The sequence below is a fragment of the Syngnathoides biaculeatus genome, chromosome 5, assembly GCF_019802595.1.
Source record: "Syngnathoides biaculeatus isolate LvHL_M chromosome 5, ASM1980259v1, whole genome shotgun sequence".
Taxonomy (NCBI): domain Eukaryota; kingdom Metazoa; phylum Chordata; class Actinopteri; order Syngnathiformes; family Syngnathidae; genus Syngnathoides; species Syngnathoides biaculeatus.
In genome coordinates, this window is record NC_084644.1 from 34,540,564 (window position 1) to 34,563,505 (window position 22,942).

Sequence of the window (22,942 nt, forward strand, 5' to 3'; positions counted from 1 at the left end):
ACTTCTGCAACTTTGCACATGGATGACACACTCTCCGCTATTTATTTTTTCGTATAGACATTGAAGTCAATAATGTTCTATGTATTTTTCATTACAATATCTATTTTATAATGTTAATAGGCATGTCACTTGGGCTTTAAATACTGATTTTCTTCTTGCATGACATGCTGGATTCCCTTGTGTTATTGATAAATGCGTCGCGGATCCATTTCTTGGAAGTTTGTAAGTCCTTTTTGGTTGGGATGTAGCGCTCGATCGTGCACCAGCTGGGAGAATGAAGCCTCAGTCACACACAAAATCCCCGCTAATGTTTGAAACATCTCAAATATGAGTCGATTCACACGCTGTCCCCAAAAATCCAGTTTGGCTTTAAACAAGCTATTTTATCTGCCAACTGGAAGACCGTTGTCGTTTACCCCTGAAGTGACAGATTGAATTCATTGAGCGGGCTGAATATGTTGCACAAGTAAGCCAGTTGTGCGACCCATTCCTCGTCACTGAAATGGGGACTTCTTTTCTGAGATAAATCTTTGCAGCAGCTCTTGTAATTCAAACACCCTTGGGAGCGAGTTCCCTCTGCGGTTGCTCTTCTCCACCATGGAAGTGGATTGGACGGGGAGGCGGTTTGGCCGCAGCGTTGTCGTCGCTCGCGGGCAGCGTTGTTTTTATCACCACCGCGCGGAGGTGGATCGGACGGGGAGGCGGTTTGCCCGTAGCTTCATCGTCGCTCGCGGGCTGCGTTTTTATCACCGCCGTGCAGAGGTGGATCGGACGGGGAGGCGGTTTCGCCGCAGCGTTGTCGTCGTTCGCGGGTGGCGTTGTTTTTATCACCGCCGCACAGAGGTGGATCGGAGGGGGAGGCGGTTTGGCTGCGACGTCGTCACTTGCAGGTGACGTTTTTATCACCGCCCCTGGGAGGTGATTTGGCTGCATGGGGTTTGGCCGTGATCGCCATATCATCTAAACATGGCTCGAAACGATAGGGTAATATTGTCCCAGTCACTTCACTCGGTTCTGAGATGTTCTGTTCTTCGAAAACAGCTTCCGTGTCAGAAGCAAAGCAAAGCAAATTTATTTGTATAGCGCATTTCATACACAAGGTAACTGAATGTGCTTCACATGATTAAAGTAATTTGAAAACAAAAGAGGTAAAACATTTAAAACGGCATAAAAACAATAAAAATGACAAACAAAATATTTAAAAAACGAGAATTAAAACCACATACAGTGCAAGTAATATGATCAAAAAGTGGATATATTCTAAAAAGCATGAGAAAAAGGAATTTTCAACCTGGATTTAAAAACATTCACACTTGGGGCTGACCTCACCTCTATTGGCAACTTATTCCATTTGTGTGCAGCATAATAGCTAAATGCTGCTTCACCGTGTTTACTTTGGAGTCTGCGCACAACTATTTGACCTGAGTCAGTCGATCTGAGAGCTCAACTGGGTTTGTATTCTGTAAGCATTTCTTTCATGTATTCAGGACCTAAATCATTAAGTAATTTATAGACCAGTAGCAGAGCTTTAAAATCTATTCAAAAACTGACTGGAAGCCAGTGCAAGGACTTTAGGATTGGAGACCGCTTTGTTTTGGTCGGAATGCGAGCTGCAGCTGTTAATACTACAGTCAGAAGACAAGTCTACTTGAGATAAAAGCATGGATGAGCTTTTCCTGATCTGCTTGACACATACAAGATTTCACTCTCGATATGTTCTTCAGATGGTGAAAGGCAGTTTTAGTGATTGATTTGATATGATTGTTGAAAGTCAGGTCGGAATCAATCAGAACACCAAGGTTTCGGACTTGGTCTTTGGTTTTAAAAGATAAAGAGTCAGGGGGTTTACTAACAGCAATTCTCTTTTCTTTATTGCCATCAACAATTGTCTCGGTTTTTTTTCTGATTTAGTTGAAGGAAACTTTGGCTCATCCAGTTATTTATCTGATTTAGACAGTGGCACAATACCTCAATAGAACTGTAGTCATCTGGAGACACTGCGAAATATAACTGTTATCTGCATAGCTGTGGTAGTCAAAATTAAAGTTTTGAAGAATTTGACCCAAGGGTAGCATATACAGGCTGAACAGGAGAGGTCCAAGATTGACCCTTGGGGGACCCCATAGTTCATTTCCATGCGCTGAGACCGAGCACCTCCAATGGTCACAAAGTAGCTCCTTTCTTTCAAGGTAGGACCTAAAGCATTTAAGGACCGTTCCATTTAGTCCTACCCATGTTTCCAACCTGTTTAGCTGTATATTGTGATCTACCGTATGAAAAGCCACGCTGAGATCCAACAAGACCAAAATTGACACCTTTCCTGAGTTAGTATTCAACCTTATATCATTTAGCACTTTGATAAGAACAGATTCTGTACTGTGATGAGTTTGGAAACCTGATTTAAATTTGTCAAAAAGCCCATTTAAATTCAAGAAATTACTGAGTTGATTGAAAATAACTCTCCCAAGAATCCTGGCTATGAACGGGAGATATGAGATGGGTCTATAGCTTGTTAACATGGAATCGTCCAGTGCTCCGTTTTTGAGAAGAGGCTTAACAGCAGCCACTTTAAGAGCTTTGGGAAACTCACCAGACTGAACTGAGCAATTGATTATTTGCTGCAAAACAGGTAGCACTGACTTCACAATAGTTTTGAAAAAGTGCTGAACAGTTTTCTCTACAGTTGTTTGGTCAAAACTATCAAATTCTGACAAGTTAATAGAGTTTTCTCTGGGTGGCTTCAGATGTGAGATCATTCTATCTTTTTGCTGATTTGTGCGTGTCAACCACAGCAAATAGAGCACGAGTATTTTTGAGGTTCTTACTGATGATTTCAGAAAAGTGTTGCTGTCTAGCGCTAACTAACTCTTGGTTAAAATTACAAAAGACACGGTCTGTAGAGGTCATAGTACATTTGGAGTTTAGTTTTTCCCCACTTGCATTCTGCTTTCCTACACTCCGATTTAAATCTTTGACGATCATTGTGCTGCTTCACGGTGTTCTAGGCCGCCTCAGGATGGTCTTGGTCTGAACAGGAGTGACAGCATTCATGGCATTTGTGATTTTTAAGGTGAAATTGTCCAAAAGTTTATCAACTGTCTCAGCATTCACAGTCTATGGCAGAGCAACAGTCTCCATAAACTTAGTGGCAGTACTCTCATTTATGTACCTTTTCTAATAGAGATAGAGGATGTCTGAACTTTTGGAAGAATCTGTAATTCAAAAAATACACATAAATTGTCAGAAATAGCCATATCCTTAATATCAATCGATAGAATATCAACATCCTTAGGGATGAATCTGTAATTCAAAAAATACACATAAATTGTCAGAAATAGCCATATCCTTAATATCAATCGATAGAATATCAACATCCTTAGGGATCCTTAGGTCCAAGATGTGACCTTGAGTCTGAGTTGGACTCTTAATATGTTGAGAGAGGTCAAATGTGTCTACTGCAGAAAGTTCTTTGGATGTTTCTTTCCATGTTATTTTCAACATGAATGACGAAGTCCCCTGTTATGACAAAATAGTTGTACTCAGTACAAATAACTGACAGCAGTTCAGAAAAATTCTACACAAATTTTCCCATTGTATCTTGGAGGTCTATAAATGATTAAAATAATCATCTTTGGGTTACCCTTAACTAAAAAACTAAAATCACCCAGTATAATTTCTTTACATTGACATAATGATTTAAAAACAACAGCAATACCAACACATTTTTTCCCTGTAAGGACGTGTTCGTCTCCCATTGTAGCTGGCACAGCATGTTTTCAATGGTGAATGTCCCAATGTGATGTCACAGACAGAAGATGCAGCCAATATGGTGACCACTTGGATGTCAAATGAGACTTCCTCAACCTTATGCATGGATGACGCGCTTTGCTCATATTTATCTTTTCATATACACATTGAAGTGAACAATGTTATATGTACATTACAATATTAATTTTAGAATGTTTATAGGGATGGCACTTTGGCTTTAAATAACTGTTTTCACATCTGTGCGGCATAGAGTCAGCAAAATTGTGGCACCTTTCAGGTGTTATTCCATTCCAAGATTCTTCAACAACATTGCATAATTCATTTACGTTTCTTGGTTTTTCTTCAGAAATAGCATTTTTTTATGTCACCCCTCAAATTCCTGTTTGGATTAAGGTCCAGGGATTGGGCTAGCCACTCCATGACATTAACTTTGTTGGTTCGGAACCAAGACTGCATATTTACTGGTGTGTTTGGGTACAATGTCTTGTTGAAACACACAATTCCAGGGCATGTCCTCTTTAGCATAAGGCAACATGAACTCTTCCAGTATTTTGACATATGCAAACCAATCTACGATCCCTGGTATCCTATAAATAGGCCCAACACAGCCGTAGGAGAAACATGCCCATACCATGACGGTTGCACCAGTATGGTTCACTGTGTACTGTGGCTTGAATTCAGAGTGGCGATCGTCTCACAAACTGTCTGTGGCCCAAGGACCCAAAAAGAACAATTTTACTCCCACCAGTCCATAAAATGTCCCTTCGTTTCTCTTTAGGCCAGTTTATGCGTTCTTCGGGAAATTGTAGCCTCTTCTGCACATGCCTTTGTTTAACAGAGGGACTTTGCAGGGGATTCTTGTAAATAGATTAGCTTCACACAGTTTTCTTCTCGCTGTCACAATACTTACAAGTAACATTTGGATGTCTTTCATTTTCTGCCATGTGTCTCTGGTTTTGCTCTTTATTTTAAAGCATTCGAGATCATTTTAGCTGAACATCCAATAATTTTTTGCACCTCTTTTGCTCTTTATTTTAAAGCATTCGAAATCATTTTAGCTGAACAGCAGATAATTTTTTGCACCTCTTTATAAGGTTTCTGTTCTCCAATCAACCTTTTAATCAAAATAGGCTGTTGTTTTGAAAATATGTGTTGGACACTTTTTTTCTCAGGCTCTCAAGAAATGCATGTTCAATAGGTGCTGGCTTCATCCTTAAATAGGGGTCACCAGATCCACACCTTTTTGTCACAAAATTGATGACCTCACTGACTGAATGCCATGCTGCTAGTTTGTTAACGCACCACTTTCAACAAATTGCCCAAGTGCTGTTTCTTTTTGGTTTTCTGAGGATCTACTGGACCTACTGGTAACTTGTAGCAATAAAAATATATATTGAAAACGTGGATTAATCTGGTTAGTCACACTGGATTGTTATTATATAGAACACGACTGTAACATATTTTGAACACGAATGTATCACTCTCACGTCATAATATTCATAGTACGTCGTTTTAATTGCACACCAACTCACAGCAGTTAATTCAACTTAATCCAAACGTAATATATTTCACCTATAGATAGTTAAAATGAAAATGGTCTCCTACCTCAAGAATAACTGTGCACCAGATAAGATTGAAAACAGCAAAGAAAACATATTTGTCATAGTTTTTCCAGTCAAATTGACAGCAGAGCATCCCAATAAAGGCCAGAGGCACCAGGGCCATTGTGAAATATTCCAGGAAGCCAAAGTAGAGAGCCAGACCCTCTCCATAGTAATGTCTGATGTCATCTGAAAGTAAGAAAGGAATTGCATTGATCAAACAGGATTTAAGTCGACACACCCCTATAAAGATTCCTTTTCACAAAGTCACAGATGCTAAATGAATTCCCAGCCAGTCCAAATAACTCATAAAAGTGGAGATGAGGAATCCTGACTCCTCACCAGCAGATTAAATCAATTAGAAGCTACTCCAGAAACCTGGACTCCTAGTCATCAGAACACCACCTGGGGAGAGTTTGGGGGGACCCCACAGGCCTCTGCAGACTTTTTTTTTAAACATAAATTAACTATAACTAAATTAACAATATAAGCTTTCCCCCCCCCTAAAAAAAAAATAAAAAAAAAAAAAAAAATTCACACACTCAAGTATTTGTTGATGTAGGGTTAGGGTTATAGTTGCCTCATTTCTCAGTTTTTTTGTTCTGGCTACCAACTTGAGCCAGATCAATCTCCACCTGCACATGAAGCCTGCTTCAAGCTATGTCCAATAAATCTCAGCCTGCCAGCTGGGAAAAACGAAGGAATGACTCCGTAAGAAGCATATCAAGGTTCTGGCAGGGCCTAGCCAGTCTCCAGACCTAAACCCAATAGAAAATCTTTGGAGGGAGCTGAAACTCTGTGTTTCTCAGCAACAGCCCAGAAACCTGTCTGATCTAGAGAAGTAGGCCAAAATCCCTCCTGCAGTGTGTGCAAACCTGGTGAACAACTACGGGATACGTTTGACCTCTGTAATTGCAAACAAAGGCTATTGTGCCAAATATTAAGTGAGATTTTGGGGAACAACCTCTTTCCCTCAGTCAGAGCATTGAAGATGGGTCATGGCTGGGTCTTTCAACATGACAATGACCCAAAGCACACAGCCGGGAAAACCAAGGAGTGGCTATGTAAGAAGCATAAGGTTCTGTCCTAAACCCAAGAGAAAATCTTTGGAGGGAGCTCAAACTCCATGTTTCTCAGCGACAGCCCAGAAACCTGATAAAGAGAAGATCTGTGTGGAAGAGTGGGCCAAAATGCCTCCTGCAGTTTGTGCAAACCTGGTGAACAACAACAGGAAACATTTTGACTTCTGTGATTACAAACAAACAATACTGTACCAAATATTAACATTGGTTTTCTCAGGTGTCCAAATACTTATTTGCAGCTTTATCACACAAATAAACCATTTTAAAAAAATCTTACATTGTGATTTCTGGATTTTTTTCTTTTTAGATTATCTCTCACACAGTGGACATGCACCTACGATAAAAATTTCAGACCCCTCCATGATTTCTCAGTGGGAGAACTTCGAATATAGCAAGGTGTTGAAATACTTGTTTTCTTCGCTGTATTTTCAGAGAGGATGCGTTTGTGATTGGTGTTCAAACACTTAATTTCTTCACTGTATTAAGTACAGTATGTTTCTGTTTGGATTGGCGATTTCTGAATTTTAAATTGGATCATTGTGGTGTGATGTGATATGATATAAGACAGACAGACAGACAGACAGACAGACATCACTCCATTGCTTAGTCAGAATCACAATCAGACTCATCTTTATTGGTCAAGTTTGTAAAAACAGACAAGGAATTTGTCTCCAGCAGTTGGTGCCGCCCTGGTACGACATTTAGAACAAAGAACAAAGTAACAAGAACAAGGAAAACAAACATTATGTTAATAGAAAGTGTTCCTTATAAGAGTCACAGATGTGCAAGATGAAGTCATTTGGAATGGATACAGTGAAAAAAATAAGTATTTGAACACCCTCCAATATTGAAAGTACCCACAATCTTTGGAGTCCTTATAGGGAGTGCTGGAGAGCGGTCCCTCTGGCTTCATCCATGAACATCTTGACAGCGAGGGTGCCTATGCGAGGATTCTCTTTGTCAACTTCAGCTCTGTGTTTAACACCATCATCCCTGAACTCCTCTCCTCCAAACTTCTCCAGCTAAGCATCTTGCCTGCGATCTCCCGGTGGATCTACAACTTCCTGACAGGCAGGACACAGCAGGTGAGGCTGGGGGACACCACTTCATCGACGCGCGCTACCAGCACCAGGGCACCCCAAGGTTGTGTTATCTCCCCTCTGTTCTTCTCTCTCTACACAAATGATTGCACCTTGTGGCATCCAACTCTCAAACTCCAAAAGTTCGCAGATGACATCACGGTCATCGGCCTCATCAAAGACGGCGACGAATCTGTGTATCGACAGGAAATTTGGTGTGGTCAACACAAGCTGGCGTTTAACACTAAACACTAGAGAGATGATTGTGGACTTCAGGATGCATCCATCGCCACACCTGCCCAACTGTCTTGTGTCTACCGTTGAGACCTTCAAGTTTTTGGGAATTACAGTCACAGAGGATCTGAGCTGGGGGACGAGCATCAATTCCATCCTCAAAAAAGCCCAGCAAAGGATGTACGACTTGCGGCTTCTGAGGAACCACGGCCTGTCACAAGAGATGCTGAGACAGTTCTACACAGTGGTCATCCAATCAGTACTGTGTACCTCCATCACAGTCTGGTTTGGGGGCGTGACAAAAAAGGACAAACTCCGACTGCAACGGATTGTCGGCATCACTCTACCCACCATTGCACACAACACGAACTAGGTCCAGAGCAGGCAGGATCCTTTCAGATCCCCCATATCCTGGCCATCAGCTCTTCCAGCTCCTTCCATTGGGAACGCGCTACAGATCAATGCAAGTCAAAATTAGCAAGCATTCGAATATTTTTTTCCCTATGGGAATTAACTCATTAAATTCTTGATCAGTGAACCTACTATTTTCTGCCTTGTGCCATTGTTAGGACACTCACTCACATCCAACTGGTCCAATCAGTATTAGTAATATATTTTGTTGACTCACACACGATTCGTCCCTTTATACAATTGTCATTGCACTGGTCTATAACGGGAACTCCGAACAAGTGAACGCACTCTGTACAAGCTTACCACAATGTGGGACCTTCACACACTTACCTCTTACCTGTTCTAAATGAAAAAGGTTTTGAATCTTGCATGACTCTGATACGGAATAGTTCCTATAAACAGAAATGTCTCTCGTTCGTTGTTTTTGTTGCCATGTTCTTTGTTCTGAATGTCGTACCAGGGCAGCACTGACTCCCGGAGAAAAATTCCTTGTCTGTTTTTACACACTTGGACAATAAAGCTGATTCTCGTTCTGACTGTTCTGCTCAGGCATTTCAAAGCTCAACTGGGTAATGACAAGGAAATCTGAAAGGGCATGACTGGGAAGAACGGCCCTCTGATCAGGACCTGATCAGTGTTCTGTTACTGGACTTCTGTGCTCATCACGATTTGTCCATAACGAACCCCATATTCAGGCATAAGGGTCCCAAATGTGCCCTTGGCACCAGGTCACCCGAGGTCACAGTTCGATGAATGACTTTGTTGTGGTGTCATCGGACTTCCGGCTGCATGTCATGGACACTCAGGTGAAGATAGGGGCGGAGTTGTCACCACCTGGTATTGTGAGGGTCTGCTGATTCTGCCAGAATACCCCCGCCAGATGGAATTTGCCCAAAACTGACCTAACCCGACCCCCCTCCCCCCAGTCTGTCTGGTGGCCGCCCATGCCCCGCAAACTGAGGCGTCCAGCCGAGCCGGTCAGGAGGTCAGCCAGCATGCCAAGTACCAGGGTACCCACAAGGACGTCCTTGAGGGGGAACCAAAAGGCATAGCAGGAACCGGACAGGAGCAGGTGATAGCTCCGGATGAAGACCTCCCAGGATGTGGTTGTGAGCCAGTGGCTGCTGCGGGTCGGTCGACGCTGAGACGTTGACGTGAGGCGGTCGTGTATAGGTCACTACTGAGACGTGGTAATCAGTCGGCCGAGGATCAGTTGCCATCGAGGCGTGGTCATTAGGTGGCTGGGAGATGGTCGCCGCCAAAACAGGAGCGGTAGGTGGCCGGTAGTCGGTCGCCATTGAGATGTGGTCTTCAGGCAGCCGGGAAACAGTCGCCTTCGAAACAGGGATTTGAGGTGACCGCGGACGTTAATGGGTCGCCGCTGGCACAGGAACGTGAGGCGGCCACGAAGTCGTCGTCGCCACCAAGACAGGCAACCGTGGAGGGCACATCGTCGCCAAGACGGGGGGACGTGGAGGGGTCGTCGACAAACCATGAACGTGGTCATTGGCCGGCCGAAGATCGGTCACTGACCATGCATGAAGGTGATCATTGGGCAGCCAAAGATCGGTCGCCGCTGAAGTGTGGTTGTCAAGCAGCCGACGATAGGTTGCCGTTGAGGTGTGGACGTGTTCATCGGGCGGCCGAGGATCAGTTGCTGCTGAAGCGTGGTCTTGAGGCAGCTAAGAGTTGGTCACCGACGAGGCGTGAATGTGGTCATCGCGTGCCCGAAGATCGGTTGCTGATGAGGCGTGAGCGTGGTCATCGCACGCCCGAAGATCGGTTGCTGATGAGGCGTGAACATCGGGGAGCTGGGGATCGGTCGATGTCGAGGCGTGGGTGTTGCTCAGCAGCAGCTCGGTCGCCACCAAGGCGTGGGCGTGGCTTGGCAGCGGCTCGGTCGCTACCGCGACCTGACGGTGGCGGCTCGGTCTCCACCGTGACGTGACCGTGGCTCGGCAACGAGTCGGTCGTCAACGCGACATGGGCCTGGCTTGGTATTGGGTTGGTTGCTACCGTGACGTGAGCGTGGTTCGGTAGAGAGCGTGTCACCACCGCAACCCGAGCGTGGCTCAACAGCGATCGGTCGCCGCTGAAGAGTGGTCGTCAGGCGGCCGAGGATCAGTCGCTTTCAAGGTGTGGATGTTGTCACCGGGCAGGTGGGGATCCGTCGGTCAAGGCGTGGGCGTTGCTCAGCAGCAGCTCGGTCGCCACCTCGGCGCGGGCATGGCTCGGCAGCGAGTCAGTGCTATCGTGACGTGAGCGTAGTTCAGCAGAGAGTCTGTCACCACCACGATGTGAGCGTGGCTCAACAGCGAGTCGGTCATCAACACGATGTGGCCATGGCTCGGCAGTGGGTTGTTCTTCACGATGCATGGGTTTGAAAGAGATGAGGCCATCCCAGGGACAAGGTTGTTTAATCTCTGCTGAATCCCGTCCATGAGATTCGCAATTTCATAGATCGTTGGCTTAGAGTCCGCCGACTCGGTCTTTGGCGAAGATTGGGCTGACGCTAGCTGAGGCTCAGCCGGCAGCGAGATGTGGATGGACGTTGGCTGTGACTTGGCCTTTTAGGGAGCAGAAGCGGGACCGCTGTGGCTTGGTTGTCGGTGCCGAGTGGGCGATAGTCTGCTGTGGCTTGGCGCGAAGCGTAGGCGGTGGTCGACTGAGGCTTGGTCGCCGGCAAGATATGACTGGACGTCGGCTGTGGCTTGGTCGCCGGTGGGGCGGAAGCGATACTCCGCTGTGCCTTGGTCACCAGTGAAGTGTGGGTAGATGTCAGCCTTTGGCTTGGTCGCAGAGGCGCAAGGCGTACCCTAAAATTCAAAGTCATTTTCCGAGTCGGAATCCGGCAGCCGGTCATTTAAATTCAGATCTTCCTTGTAATCCGAAGTATCTGAGTCCACCAAGATATGTGGTGGGGAGCGGGTCATGGTTGGGGAGTAATCATGACACACGGGTGGTGCAGGTGACAAGGTAGGAGAGTACAACATAACAGAGCCCACCCGGATAGGAGATACTCGTTCCTCAGGAGCTTGCCTGCCGTCGTGACCGGCGATGCCGCATCTTCCCTGCTGGGTCCTGTACTGGGCAATTCGTTTTGTCATGTACCAGCGGCAGACCCGAATGCAAAACTTTCAGGCAACGACATAATGATCAGAGTGGCTTTATTCAAGAAACAGGTTAATACCAGGTGTAGCAGACCGACAAGGCAGAGGCACAAAACCGCTAGACTAAAGTCAGGATTCAAAAACATGAAACGAAGTCCGATGACTATGGAATAAACTAAGAAACTTGACAAGACGTGGACAAACTAAAAAGGCACTGACTCGCTGTGACAAGGATAGCCCTACACTAAACTTAAGTACAATAGTGGAGAGTCCAACATGCAGTAAATGCAACGGTTCGGGAGACTATGTCGGCTGGCCTGGGAATTTATCGTGACTCCTTGGAAGAGCTGGATTAAGTGGCTAGGGAAGGGGAGGTCTGAGTATTGCTGCTAAAAGCTATTACCCTCGCAACCTGACCCAGTAGATGGAGAGAGGGAGAAAAAAATTGCAATTCATTGCACACTGTTTTCAAGTTATACATGGGCTGAAATATCCATGTTTGGTCAGACAATGCCAGACAAATACTACAATACATGATAGCTGTTGTTTTTGTCCATCTAATGTTAACAAGAGTAACGCACCGTTGCCTTCATGGAAACAACAACCTGCGCAAAATTGCCGTTGGAAAGACAAACACCTGGTCTTATCTAGTTTTAATTCCTTTGCCTAGAAAGCCAAATAGTTGTGTGAGGTTATGTGACTTTCTTACGTTGTTTGAATTGTGAACTTGACTGAAACATCCCCAGCGCTTCCATCAGAAAGATCCCCCGATGCAGAAGTCAAAGTCATAATGTTGCGCAATTAATAAATAAAAGCAGTGAGTGGCACTTAGATCATTGTAGAGGAGTAAAAGCACCTTTACTTAAGCAGAAGAAATGGCAGAAGTATTTTTTTTTCTGTTCTCGTCAACTCTTGTGACCTATCCAGCGACAGTGACTCCCCCCAGAAGGGAAAAACTCAATGGGTCTCTGGGATTCATGTAAAAGGACAATTTTGAGTTCAAAATGGTGAATTTTGCTGAAAGGCAAGTGATTTACATGTATGGTTTAAACCTTGTGAATACAGCCCTATGGGCTAAGCCAGTGCAATCTGTAGGCTGGCCCAAAGCTTGGATAAATGCAGAAGGTTGCTTCAGGAAGGGCATCTGACATAAAACATTGCCAAACAAATATGAGCGTTCATCTAAAGAATGCCATACCGGATCAGTCATGTCCCAAGTTTACAACGCCCGCCACCGGCACCATGAACCTGCAGAGTGTCGGTGGAAATTCAGCAACTGTGGGTTTAAGACAGAAGAGGAAAGCGGATATTTCAGCAGAATAAGAAGAGCAATGCACAGAGCCTACAACTGTGGAGGAGCTCCCACAAGATTGGACTAGTACAGCCAAGGTGATCAGAGTGATGGGCAGGAGAGTACTTAATGTGTCTTCTGGTAGGACAGGGGAGAAGGCAACTTGGTGGTGGAACCCAAAAATACAGGGTGTCATACAAGTAAAGAGGTTAGCAAAAAAAAGTGGGACACAGAGAACTGAGGAGAGGCGAAGGGAATACATTGAGATGTGACGTAGGGCAAATGTTAAATAAGAGGCAAATGACGACATTAACACAAGGTTGGACACAAAAGAAGGAGAAAAAGATCGACAGGTTTGCCAGACAGAGGGATAGAGATGGGAAGGATGCGCAACAGGTATGGGTGATTAAAGATAAAGATGGAAATGTGTTGACTAGTGCCGGTGGTGTGCTCAATAGATGGAAAGAATACTTTGAGAAGTTGTTGAATGAAGAAAATGACTGAGAAGGGAAAGTAGAAGAGGAAAGTGTGAAAGACCAGAAAGTGGCAATGATTCGTCAGGGGGAAGTGAGAAAGGCACTAAAGAGGATAAAAAAATGGAAAGGCAGTTGGTTCTGATGACATACCTGTGGACGTATGGAAGCAATTTGGAAAAGTGGCTGTGGAGTTTTTGACTAACTTATTCAACAGAATACTAGTGGGTGAGAAGATGGTTGAAGAATGGAGGAAAAGTGTGCTAGTTCCCATTTTTAAGAACAAGTGCGATTTGCAGAGCTGTGGGAACTATACAGGAATAAGATGATGAGAGACAATTAAATTATGGGAAAGAGTAGTAGAGGCAAGATGCAGGACAGAAGAAAGAATCTGCGGGTACAACACTATTGTTTCATGCCAAGAACGAGTCCCACAGATACATAATTTGCCTTGAGAATGCTTGTGGAAAAGTACAGAGAAGGTCAGAAGGAGCTACATTGTGTCATTGTGGCTCAATAGAAAGCGTGAAATATGCTGTATGTGTGACAGAAGAATTTAAGGTGGAGGTTGGACTGCATCAGAGATCAGCTCTGAAACCCTTCCCATTTGCCATGGTGATAGATAGGCTGACGGATGATATTACACTGGAATCCCCTTGGACCATAATCTTCCCAGATGACATTGTGATCTGCAGTGAAAGTAGGCAGCAGGTCGAGGAAATATTAGAAAGATGGAGGCATGCACTGGAAAGGAGTGGAATGAAAATTAACAGAAGTAAAACAGAATATATGTGCGTGAATGAGAGGGGTGAGTGAGGGGAGAGTGAGGCTTGAGGGAGAAGAGATAGCAACGGTGGACGACTTCATATACTTGGGGTCAACAATCCAGAGCAATGGTGAGTGTGGTACGGAAGGAACATGAATTCAGTGAACACGTTGAAAAGCAAGGTACAGCTGATCACAAGCCGGCTGGAGAGTGGTAACCTGCACAAATTCCCTTGCATGCAAGAAGAATTACAACTTTAAAGGAAAGGTGTGACACAGCATTGACGAGCAGAGAGAGGGAGCTGATGCAAAGTGGCTGTATGATTAGAAAAATTGTCATTGGGTTGGTTATTGCAGGCTGCAAAATGTGTGTGGGTTTGCAATGTTAACACTGAAATGGTACATCTCGGGAGGTTTGGCGACTTGGAAAGTAGCTCTTGGGTCCAAAATGGTTTGGTACCCCTGCTCTTGAACTTCATTCCCATACGTTAATAGTTTCATTTGTGGGGATTTTGCTCACTGACAGACATATTTTTACAAATAGGCAGGTTTAATTGTTTGTTTCATGAGACAAGCGAGAGACCAATCCATTTGCGTACGATCATGAAAAAATAATATGTAACTATCTGAATGAGAGGGCCATCAACGTACAATTGCTGCATCAAAGTCCATCATATTTGTTTTTATTTCCTTCTCTTACCAAGAGGCTGAAGGGATGTCTTGACTTTTTTGTACCACTTAAAAGAAAGTCTCTTGAGTTCCTCTTTGTCATGCAGGGGAAACATTTGGGTCAGTATTCTTTTGGATTGCAGTCTACGAACTGAAATGACAAGAAATCAAAGTTAATTCATTTCAATTTTCAATTGCCATATTCTAAACATTGTAGCATGCCTCCCTAGTGAGGTGTTCCAGGCATGTCCCACCGGAAAGAGACCCCGAGGATGACCCAGGACACCTTGGAGAGACTACCTCTCTCAGCTGGCTTAGGATCGCCTCGGGATCCCTCCGGAAGAGCTGGAAGAAGTGGCTGGAGAAAGGGAAGTCTGGGTATCCTTGCTGAAGCCACTTCCTCCGCGACCCGACATGGAAAAGTGGTAGAAATATGGATGGATGGATGGATGGATGGATAAACATTGTAGCAGGCATGCCCCTTCGCAAACTGAGGTAAAAGTGACTCAACACGGTGTGATAAAACTGTCACCATCGAAGCCGCCTTGCTGTGAGACTCCTCCACATATAGACTTTGTGTGGACCCTAAACCAATTAGCAGGTCCCCTTAAAATCTTGTTTTATAGTCTTCAAGGAACCCTTTCTTCATTTGAATGCAAAACAGCCCAAATGAGTCTGATCGATGAGGGGATGCAAATACAGGAACAGACTAGTTGCACACATCTAGTATCCAAAGGTGCATGCAAGGCGCCACCACCTGGCGTTTGAGTGGACCACAACCTGTCAACTCCCATCTGATGTTAAACCAATGTTGTTATTTATCTGTTTTTATATTTCCCAAGGTATTTGAAGTCATCCACCCTCGCTATCTCTTCTCCCTGGAGCCTCTGTCTTCCCCCTCCACTCCTCTCATTCACGCACATAAATTTTGTTTTACTTCAACTAATCATTCCTCTCCTTTCCAGTGCATGCCTTCATTTATCTCATTGTTCCCCCACTGCTCACTGCTTTCACTGCATATCACAATATCATCTGCAAACATCATGGTCCAAGGGGATTTCAATTTCTATTCAAACATTTTTCTCCACCACACCCAATTTACGCATGCAGTACCACAGTTCTTCTCTTGGTACTCTGTCATAGGCTTTCTCCAGATCCACAAATATACAATGTAGCTCCTTCTGACCTCTGTACTTTTCAATTAGCATCCTCAAGACAAATAATGCATCTGTGGTACTCTTTCTAGGCATGAAACCATACTGTTGCTCGCAGATACTGACCTCTGACCTGAGTGTGTGTGTGTATATATATATATATATATATTATATATATATATATATATATATATATAGTCAAGTCTCCATATAAATGCACCTGCTCTGATGGAGATTTATCTTCCAACAGGACAATGATCCAAAACAAAGCCAAACCTACAATGGAATGGTTCACAAATAAACATATCCAGGTGTTTGAATGGCCAAGTCAAAGTCCAGACTTGAATTCAATCGAGAATCTATGGCCGAGCTGAAGACTGTTGTTCACAAATGCTCTCATTCCAACCTCACTGAGCATGAGCTGTTTTGCAAGGAAGAATGAGCAAGAATTTCAGTCTCTTGATCTGCAAAACTGATAGAGACATACCCCAAGCGACTTGCAGCTTTAATTGCAGTAAAAGGTGGCGTTCCAAAGTATTAATGCAAGGGCGCCGAATAATATTACATGCCCCACTTTTCAGGTTTTTATTTGTTAAATTTTTTTAAAGGTCTAGTTTCATCTCTATAAACATTCTAAAATAGATATTGAAATGAAAAATACATATAAAATTATTCACTTCAATGTCTACACGAAAAAATAAATATGAGTGGAGAGCGCGTCATCCATGCGCAAAGTTGCGGAAGTCTCATTCGATATCCAAGGGGTCGCCAAATTGGCTGCATTTACTGACTGTGACGTCACCCCGGACATTTGCCATTGTAAACACGCTGTGGCCCCTACTGTAGGACATGGTCCTTCAGACACGGAAGCTCTTTTCAAAGAAAACATCTCACAACCGAGTGAAGTGTCCGGAGCAATATTACCCTATTGTTTCAAGCCATATTTAGATGACATTCGGATCACGGCCAATCCACCTCCGCGCGGTGGTGATAAACGCCCACTTGGACGTTGGAACGGGACCAGGAAACTACCCGAGATGACTGATAAGGTGGCATGTAACGTTGAGGGCATCAAGGAGCCCATGAGGAAAATAAGATGGAGCTGAGAAAAGTTGTATTTGATATGTGGACATGAGTGAAGGACTGCAAAAATGAGAAAGGAGGCACGTCGAACACACGCACGTGCCCTGAATCACACGTAAGTACATCTCTCACACACACACACACACACACACACACAATCTGATGTAAAGTCTAAACAAAATTATTTAATACATGGTTAGATCTACCTGGCAATTCGACAACTTCAATTTCACTAGTTCAGAATGTTTTTTTCCTTGTACGTGTTCCACCAAATCCGTCCTCCCCCCGATCCGTACTTGATATCTTGGTGGCATAGCACACAGTAAGCCTTGTCCGGTTCCTTGATTTTACGAATGTGTTCATGCAGGTACTCGTTGACCACTTTATGTTCAAACCAATTCCAATGTTATAGGTTTTTTTATGCCGTTTTCCTTGTCAATTTTTTTCCACAATGTCTTTCTCACCGTCTTCCCATTGCACAAAATCCCTTCTTGCAACAGACATTCTGTCATATTCTCATAGCAAAGCTAGACTACTGACAGTGTTTTTTTTCTTCTTATCGACACGTGTTTCAACCAGACAGGAAAGGCAGAAGTTGATGTGAATGCTGCAAGAACTCAGAACAAGGTTTGGCGGCCCAGCTGGTCAGCCAAACCTGTTCTCCTCATGAGCAAATAAAAGATCACTTTTTGTCCCTGCAATCTGCATATTAGTCCAGCAGTTAGGTGATGAACCTGACACGATCTCCTCTCCCTGCAGCCTCACTCTTCCCCCTCACCTCCTCTCATTCACGCACATACATTCTGTTTTACTTGGGTACTTTAATAAGTACTTCATTCATCTCCTTTCCAGTGCATGCCTGCTTTTTTCTTTCCTCCACCTGCTGTCTACTTTCACAGCTGATCACAATATTGTCTGCAAACATCAACGTCCAAGGGGAATGCGGTCTAACCTCAACTGTCAGCCTACTCATTACCACAGCAAAAAGGAAGTGGCTAAGTGCTGATACCTGATGCAGTCCCACTTGCACCTTAAATTCTTGTGTCACACCTCACCACTGTTTTGCTGCCCTCCGACATGTTATGTACTATTCTAACTTCTAAATTCTTCTTTGGTACTTTGTCATAGAATTTCTCTTGATCCACAAAGACACAATGTAGCATCTTCTGAACTTCTCTGTACTTTTCCACTAGCATCCTCAAGGTAAATAATGCATCTATGGTACTCTTTCTAGGCATTAAACCATACTGTTTCTCTCAGATATTTACATCTGTCCCGAGTCTTGCCTCGACTACTCTTTCACATAACTTCATTGAGTGGCTCATCAACTTCATTCCTCTAAAGTTCCCACAGCTCTGCAAATCGCCTTTGTTCTTAAAAATGGGAACTAGCACACCTTTTCTCCATTCTTCAGGCCTTGTCTCGCCCACTACTATTCTGTTGAATAATTTGGTCAAAATCTCCACAGCCACCTCTCCAAATTGCTTCCATACTTCCACAAGTATGTCATCAGGACCAACTGCCTTTCCATTTTTCCATCCTCTTTAGTGCCTTTCAAACTTCCTTCACTAATCATTGCGACTCTCTGGTCCTTCACACTTGCCTCTGTTATTCTTCCTTCTCTCTCATTTTCTTCATTCATCTACTTCTCAAAGTATTTTTTCCATCTATTTAGCACACTACTGGCACCAGTCAACACATTTCCATCTCCATCCTTAATCAGCCTGACCTGCTGCACATCCTTCCCATCTCTATCCCTCTTTCTGGCCAACCTGTAGAGATCATTTTCTCCATCTTTCGTGCCCTATCTGGTGTATATGTTGTCATACACCTTTTGTTTAGCATTTGCCACCTCGACCTTTGCCCTACGTGGCAATACCCAATTGTAACAAAATGTAAAATACAACTAAATATCGCCATTTTACGGAATCATACTTTCCGTTTTCCACACAAGTAAATAGGGAGACGGACAGGTAGGAAGGCGGAGACACTTACTGATAGATTTCCCTGGGTACAGTTTAGCTTGTGTGTATCCTGGAACGTGAGTCTCATCTTTAGCTCGTAAGGTCTCCAACTCATGTTTAATTATGTACTGGCACTCCGCCATACTGAGGAAGCCATCACCATCCCCTAGAAAGATAGCAGCGGTCAGAGGTAAGATCATCCAATTCATAAAGATGCAAGAAAAAAATGAAAGGCTTATGTACTGCATCTAACACTGTAAATATAACACTAGGTTTAAAAAAAAAAAGGTCTTTTCTTCAACTCTTTCAGGTGTATTTGCATTGCTGAATCCAAATATATCAATTTATTTTGTACATGTTTTTTTTAATCATAAGTTGTGAACAGTTTATCAATTAAACATTACAAACTGCTTCCTGTAATCAGAATAGTAGACTGATCAAAAGTAACCACCTGTAACTTGGATGTTATGTCATCACTGTTTAAAATTTCAGGACAATTATTTGAACCTCTACAGTGAAAATATCTGTACTTATGTCAACAAAAACATGGCCAGAATTCAAAATATTGACCCGTATGAGCAAAATAAATTTTATATTTGGATTAAACACATCAAAATTATACTATAGCTGCTACAACAAATTTTACACCTTTTTTTTTATTTGCTGATCAATGGAATAAGTATTGGTGGCTAAAGTTTTCTTAATATTAAAATTTCTGTTTCAAGCAAGAAAATCATCGCATCAGTTAGCAATTAACTATCATCAGGCCCAATCCTGAATTGACCTAAACCTTAGCTCTACAGCTCCTTTTGGTAGATGCATACAGTTGAAGGTATATGGCTATTCAAACTGTTTGAGGTAATATATAGATTGGGCTTCACAACATCCGGATTTTTGGACCTGGTCACCGATCAGCGAGTTTGCAAAAATAAACGATCCGATCTAAGGGCGGAGAAATGAGTATTTAAATGACCCGTTCATTCATTGTATATACTTGTGTACAAAATTGTTCAAATATATAGATTTACATTAAATTAATCTTTTTTCATTTATTTATGCACGTGAGGCATAGTAACAGATACAACAATTTAATAAGAATCAGCTTTATTGACCAAGTATGTAATAACACACAATGAATTTGTCTCTGGTAGTTGGTTCTGCCCTTGTACAACATAGATGTTGAGTATGAAGAACAAAAGACAGTAACAATGGCAGGGATTCTTTTTCAATAAGAACTCACAGTTGTGCAAATGTGTGCAAGGATGCAGTCTTCCAGCATTTAGAGTGGCCACTTGAGTGACATATAGTGTTGGCCACAACAAAGCTCCAGCCTCTCCCACTTCCTGTCGATACGCAGGCTTGTCACCATCTTTCATGAGCCTGATGACTGTGGTTTCATCTGCGTTCTTTAGGAGTTTGACATACAGGTGCCTTAAGGTGCAGTTGTTCCCGTAGAGGTAGAAGAACTGTGGGGACAGGACACAGCTTTTGGGTGCCCCAGCGTTTATGGTGCGTGCGGATGAGGTGGTGTCCCCAGCCACACCTGCTGTGTCCTGCAAGAAGTTATAGATCCACTGGCAGGTGACGGCGAGATGCTGAGCTGGAGAAGCTTAGAGGAAAGGAGTTCAGGGTTGTTGGTGTTAAACGCAGAGCTGAGGTCCACGAATAGGATCCTCGCATAGGTTCACTTGCTGTTGAGGTGAGTTCTGGTCTTTGATTAGTTGGCAGTCAGTACATACACCAATTAATGTATCTCCTTCTTGACATTTTTGATTGGTGGTGTGCCGTGAGATTTTTCAAATGGCAAAGTATGTGCCTTGCCTCCAAAAATGCTGGAATTCGATGCAGCGGTCAATATCACGTGTTGAACAGAATGGCAGCATGTTAACACAAAACCACGAACGCTATCACGAGCTTGCTCGTCTGCGTAACATTTTGTTGCCTGATTGCAAGCTGTATCGTATTAAAAGTACATGTATTCTTATAATACAGTCAGTGCGATCCACTCATGTTGTCATCCCCATGTTAAGGTGTGTATTCAATCGCATTTTAGTTGACAAGATAAAGCCCAATGATCATGAAAAAAACGGGATGTGGTGGCATCGGAACACGAGATTTTATTGCAGTGGTCTGAGGTCGTACAATTGTGAAGAAATATTTTTGGAGTCTAAGCCACACATTACATGTTGTCTTGTCTCAGCAGTAATCACGCCCATCGGTCCGATTTTTTATTTTTTTATTTTATTGGCCATCAGACATTTATAGTACCATGTCAAAAAAGACAAAAACACTATATAAATGCTATTATACACACAAACTAGCTTTAGAATTCAGATATACTGTGCAGGACAGCGACGTGGAATAAATGTCTTTCTCGGATCAGCGATTGACATCAAACCCAATAAGCCAATGAAAAAAATGGCAATTAGACAATCCAATCAGGCTCATCAAATTGGTGTAAACTCTAATGTACAGTTGAAGCCAGAAGTTTACATCCACTGTGCAAAAGCAAATATTTCATTTTTTGTCTCATTGAAGTCAAATCAGAGAAATCTTCCTCTTTCGGCTTGTCCCGTTAGGGGTCGCCACAGCGTGTCATATTTTTCCTTCTAAGCCTATCTCGTGCATCCTCCTCTCTAACACCCACTGTCTCATGTCCTCCCTCACCACATCCATCAACCTTTGCTTTGATCTTCCTCTCACTCTTTTCCCTGGTAGCTCCATCCTCAGCACCCCTTCTACCAATATACTCACTCTCTCGCCTCTGAACATGTCCAAACCATCGAAGTCTGCTCTCTCGAACCTTGTCTCCAAAACACCCAACTTTGGCTGTCCCTTTAATGAGCTCATTCCTAATCCTATCCCACCTGCTCACTCCGAGGAGAACCTCAACATCTTCATTTTTGCTACCTGCAGTTCTGCTTCCTGTTGTTTCTTCAGTGCCACCGTCTGTAATCCCTACATCATGGCCGGCCTCACCACAGTTTTATAAACTTTGCCCTTCATCCTAGCAGAGACTCTTCTGTCACATAACAAACCAGACACCTTCCCCTAGCTGTTCCAACCTGCTTGGACCCATTTCTTCACTTCCTTACCACACTCACCATTGCTCAGGATTATTGACCCAAGGTATTTGAAGTCATCCAACCTCGCTATCTCTTTTCCCTGGAGCCTCAGTCTTCCTCCTCCACTCCTCTCATTCACGCACATAAATTTTGTTTTACTTCAACTAATCATTCCTCTCCTTTCCAGTGCATGTCTTCATTTTTCCCATTGTTCCCCCACTGCTCTCTGCTTTCACTACATATCACAATATCATCTGCAAACATCATGGTGCAAGGGGATTTCATTCTAACCTCATCTGCCAGCCTCTCCATTACCACAGCAAACAGGAAGGGGCTCAGAGCTGATCCCTGATGCAGTCCCATCTCCACCTTAAATTCTTCTGTCACACCTACAGCACACCACACAATTGTTCTGCATCTCTCGTACAAGTCCTGTACTATTCTAACATTTTTCTCCACCACACCCAATTTACGCATGCAGTGCCACAGTTCTTCTCTTGGTACTCTGTCATAGGCTTTCTCGAGATCCACAAATACACAATGCAGCTCCTTCTGACCTTCTCTGCACTTTTCAATTAGCATACTCAAGGCAAATAATGCTTCTGTGGTACTCTTTCTAGGCATGAAACCATATTTTTGCTCGCAGATACTGACCTCTGACCTGAGTCTTCCCTCCACTACTCTTTCCCATAACTTCATTGTGTGGCTCATTAACTATTCCTGCATAGTTGGCACAGCTCTGCAAATCCCCTTTGTTCTTAAAAATTGGAACTAACACACTTTTTCTCCATTCTTAAGGCATCTTCTCACCCGCAAGTATTCTGTTGAATACGATGATCAAAAACTCCACAGCCACCTCCCCTAATTGCTTCCATACCTCCACAGGTATGTCATCAGGACCAACTGCCTTTCCATTTTTCATCCTTTGTAGTGCCTTTCTGACTTCCCCCTTAGTAATCATTTCCACTTCCTGGTCCTTCACTCTTGCCTCTTCAACTCTTCCTTCTCTCTCATTTTCTTCATTCATCAACTTCTCAAAGTATTCTTTCCATCTATTTAGTACACTACCGGCACCAGTCAACACATTTCCATCTCTATCCTTAATCACCCTGACCTGCTGCACATCCTTCCCATCTCTATCCCTCTGTCTGGCCAACCTGTAGAGATCCTTTTCTCCTTCTTTCGTGTCCAAC

General features: G+C 43.5%; 1 protein-coding gene across 12 annotated transcripts in view; it reads right to left on the bottom strand.

Moving 5' to 3' along the window:
* ano10a (anoctamin 10a) overlaps positions 1 to 22,942 on the bottom strand; it is a 127,762-nt gene that overhangs the window by 68,569 nt on the left and 36,251 nt on the right. For all 12 annotated transcript variants that reach the window (XR_009795107.1, XM_061820624.1, XM_061820622.1 and 9 more), the window contains 3 exons: positions 18,716 to 18,850; positions 14,515 to 14,634; positions 5,374 to 5,558 (listed from right to left, as the gene is read on the bottom strand). Coding sequence is in view for 11 of the 12 variants with exons in the window: in XM_061820624.1 (XP_061676608.1) it covers positions 5,374 to 5,558; positions 14,515 to 14,634; positions 18,716 to 18,850 (440 nt within the window). In the remaining variant the exon portion in view is untranslated. The remainder of the gene's footprint in view (positions 1 to 5,373; positions 5,559 to 14,514; positions 14,635 to 18,715; positions 18,851 to 22,942) is intronic.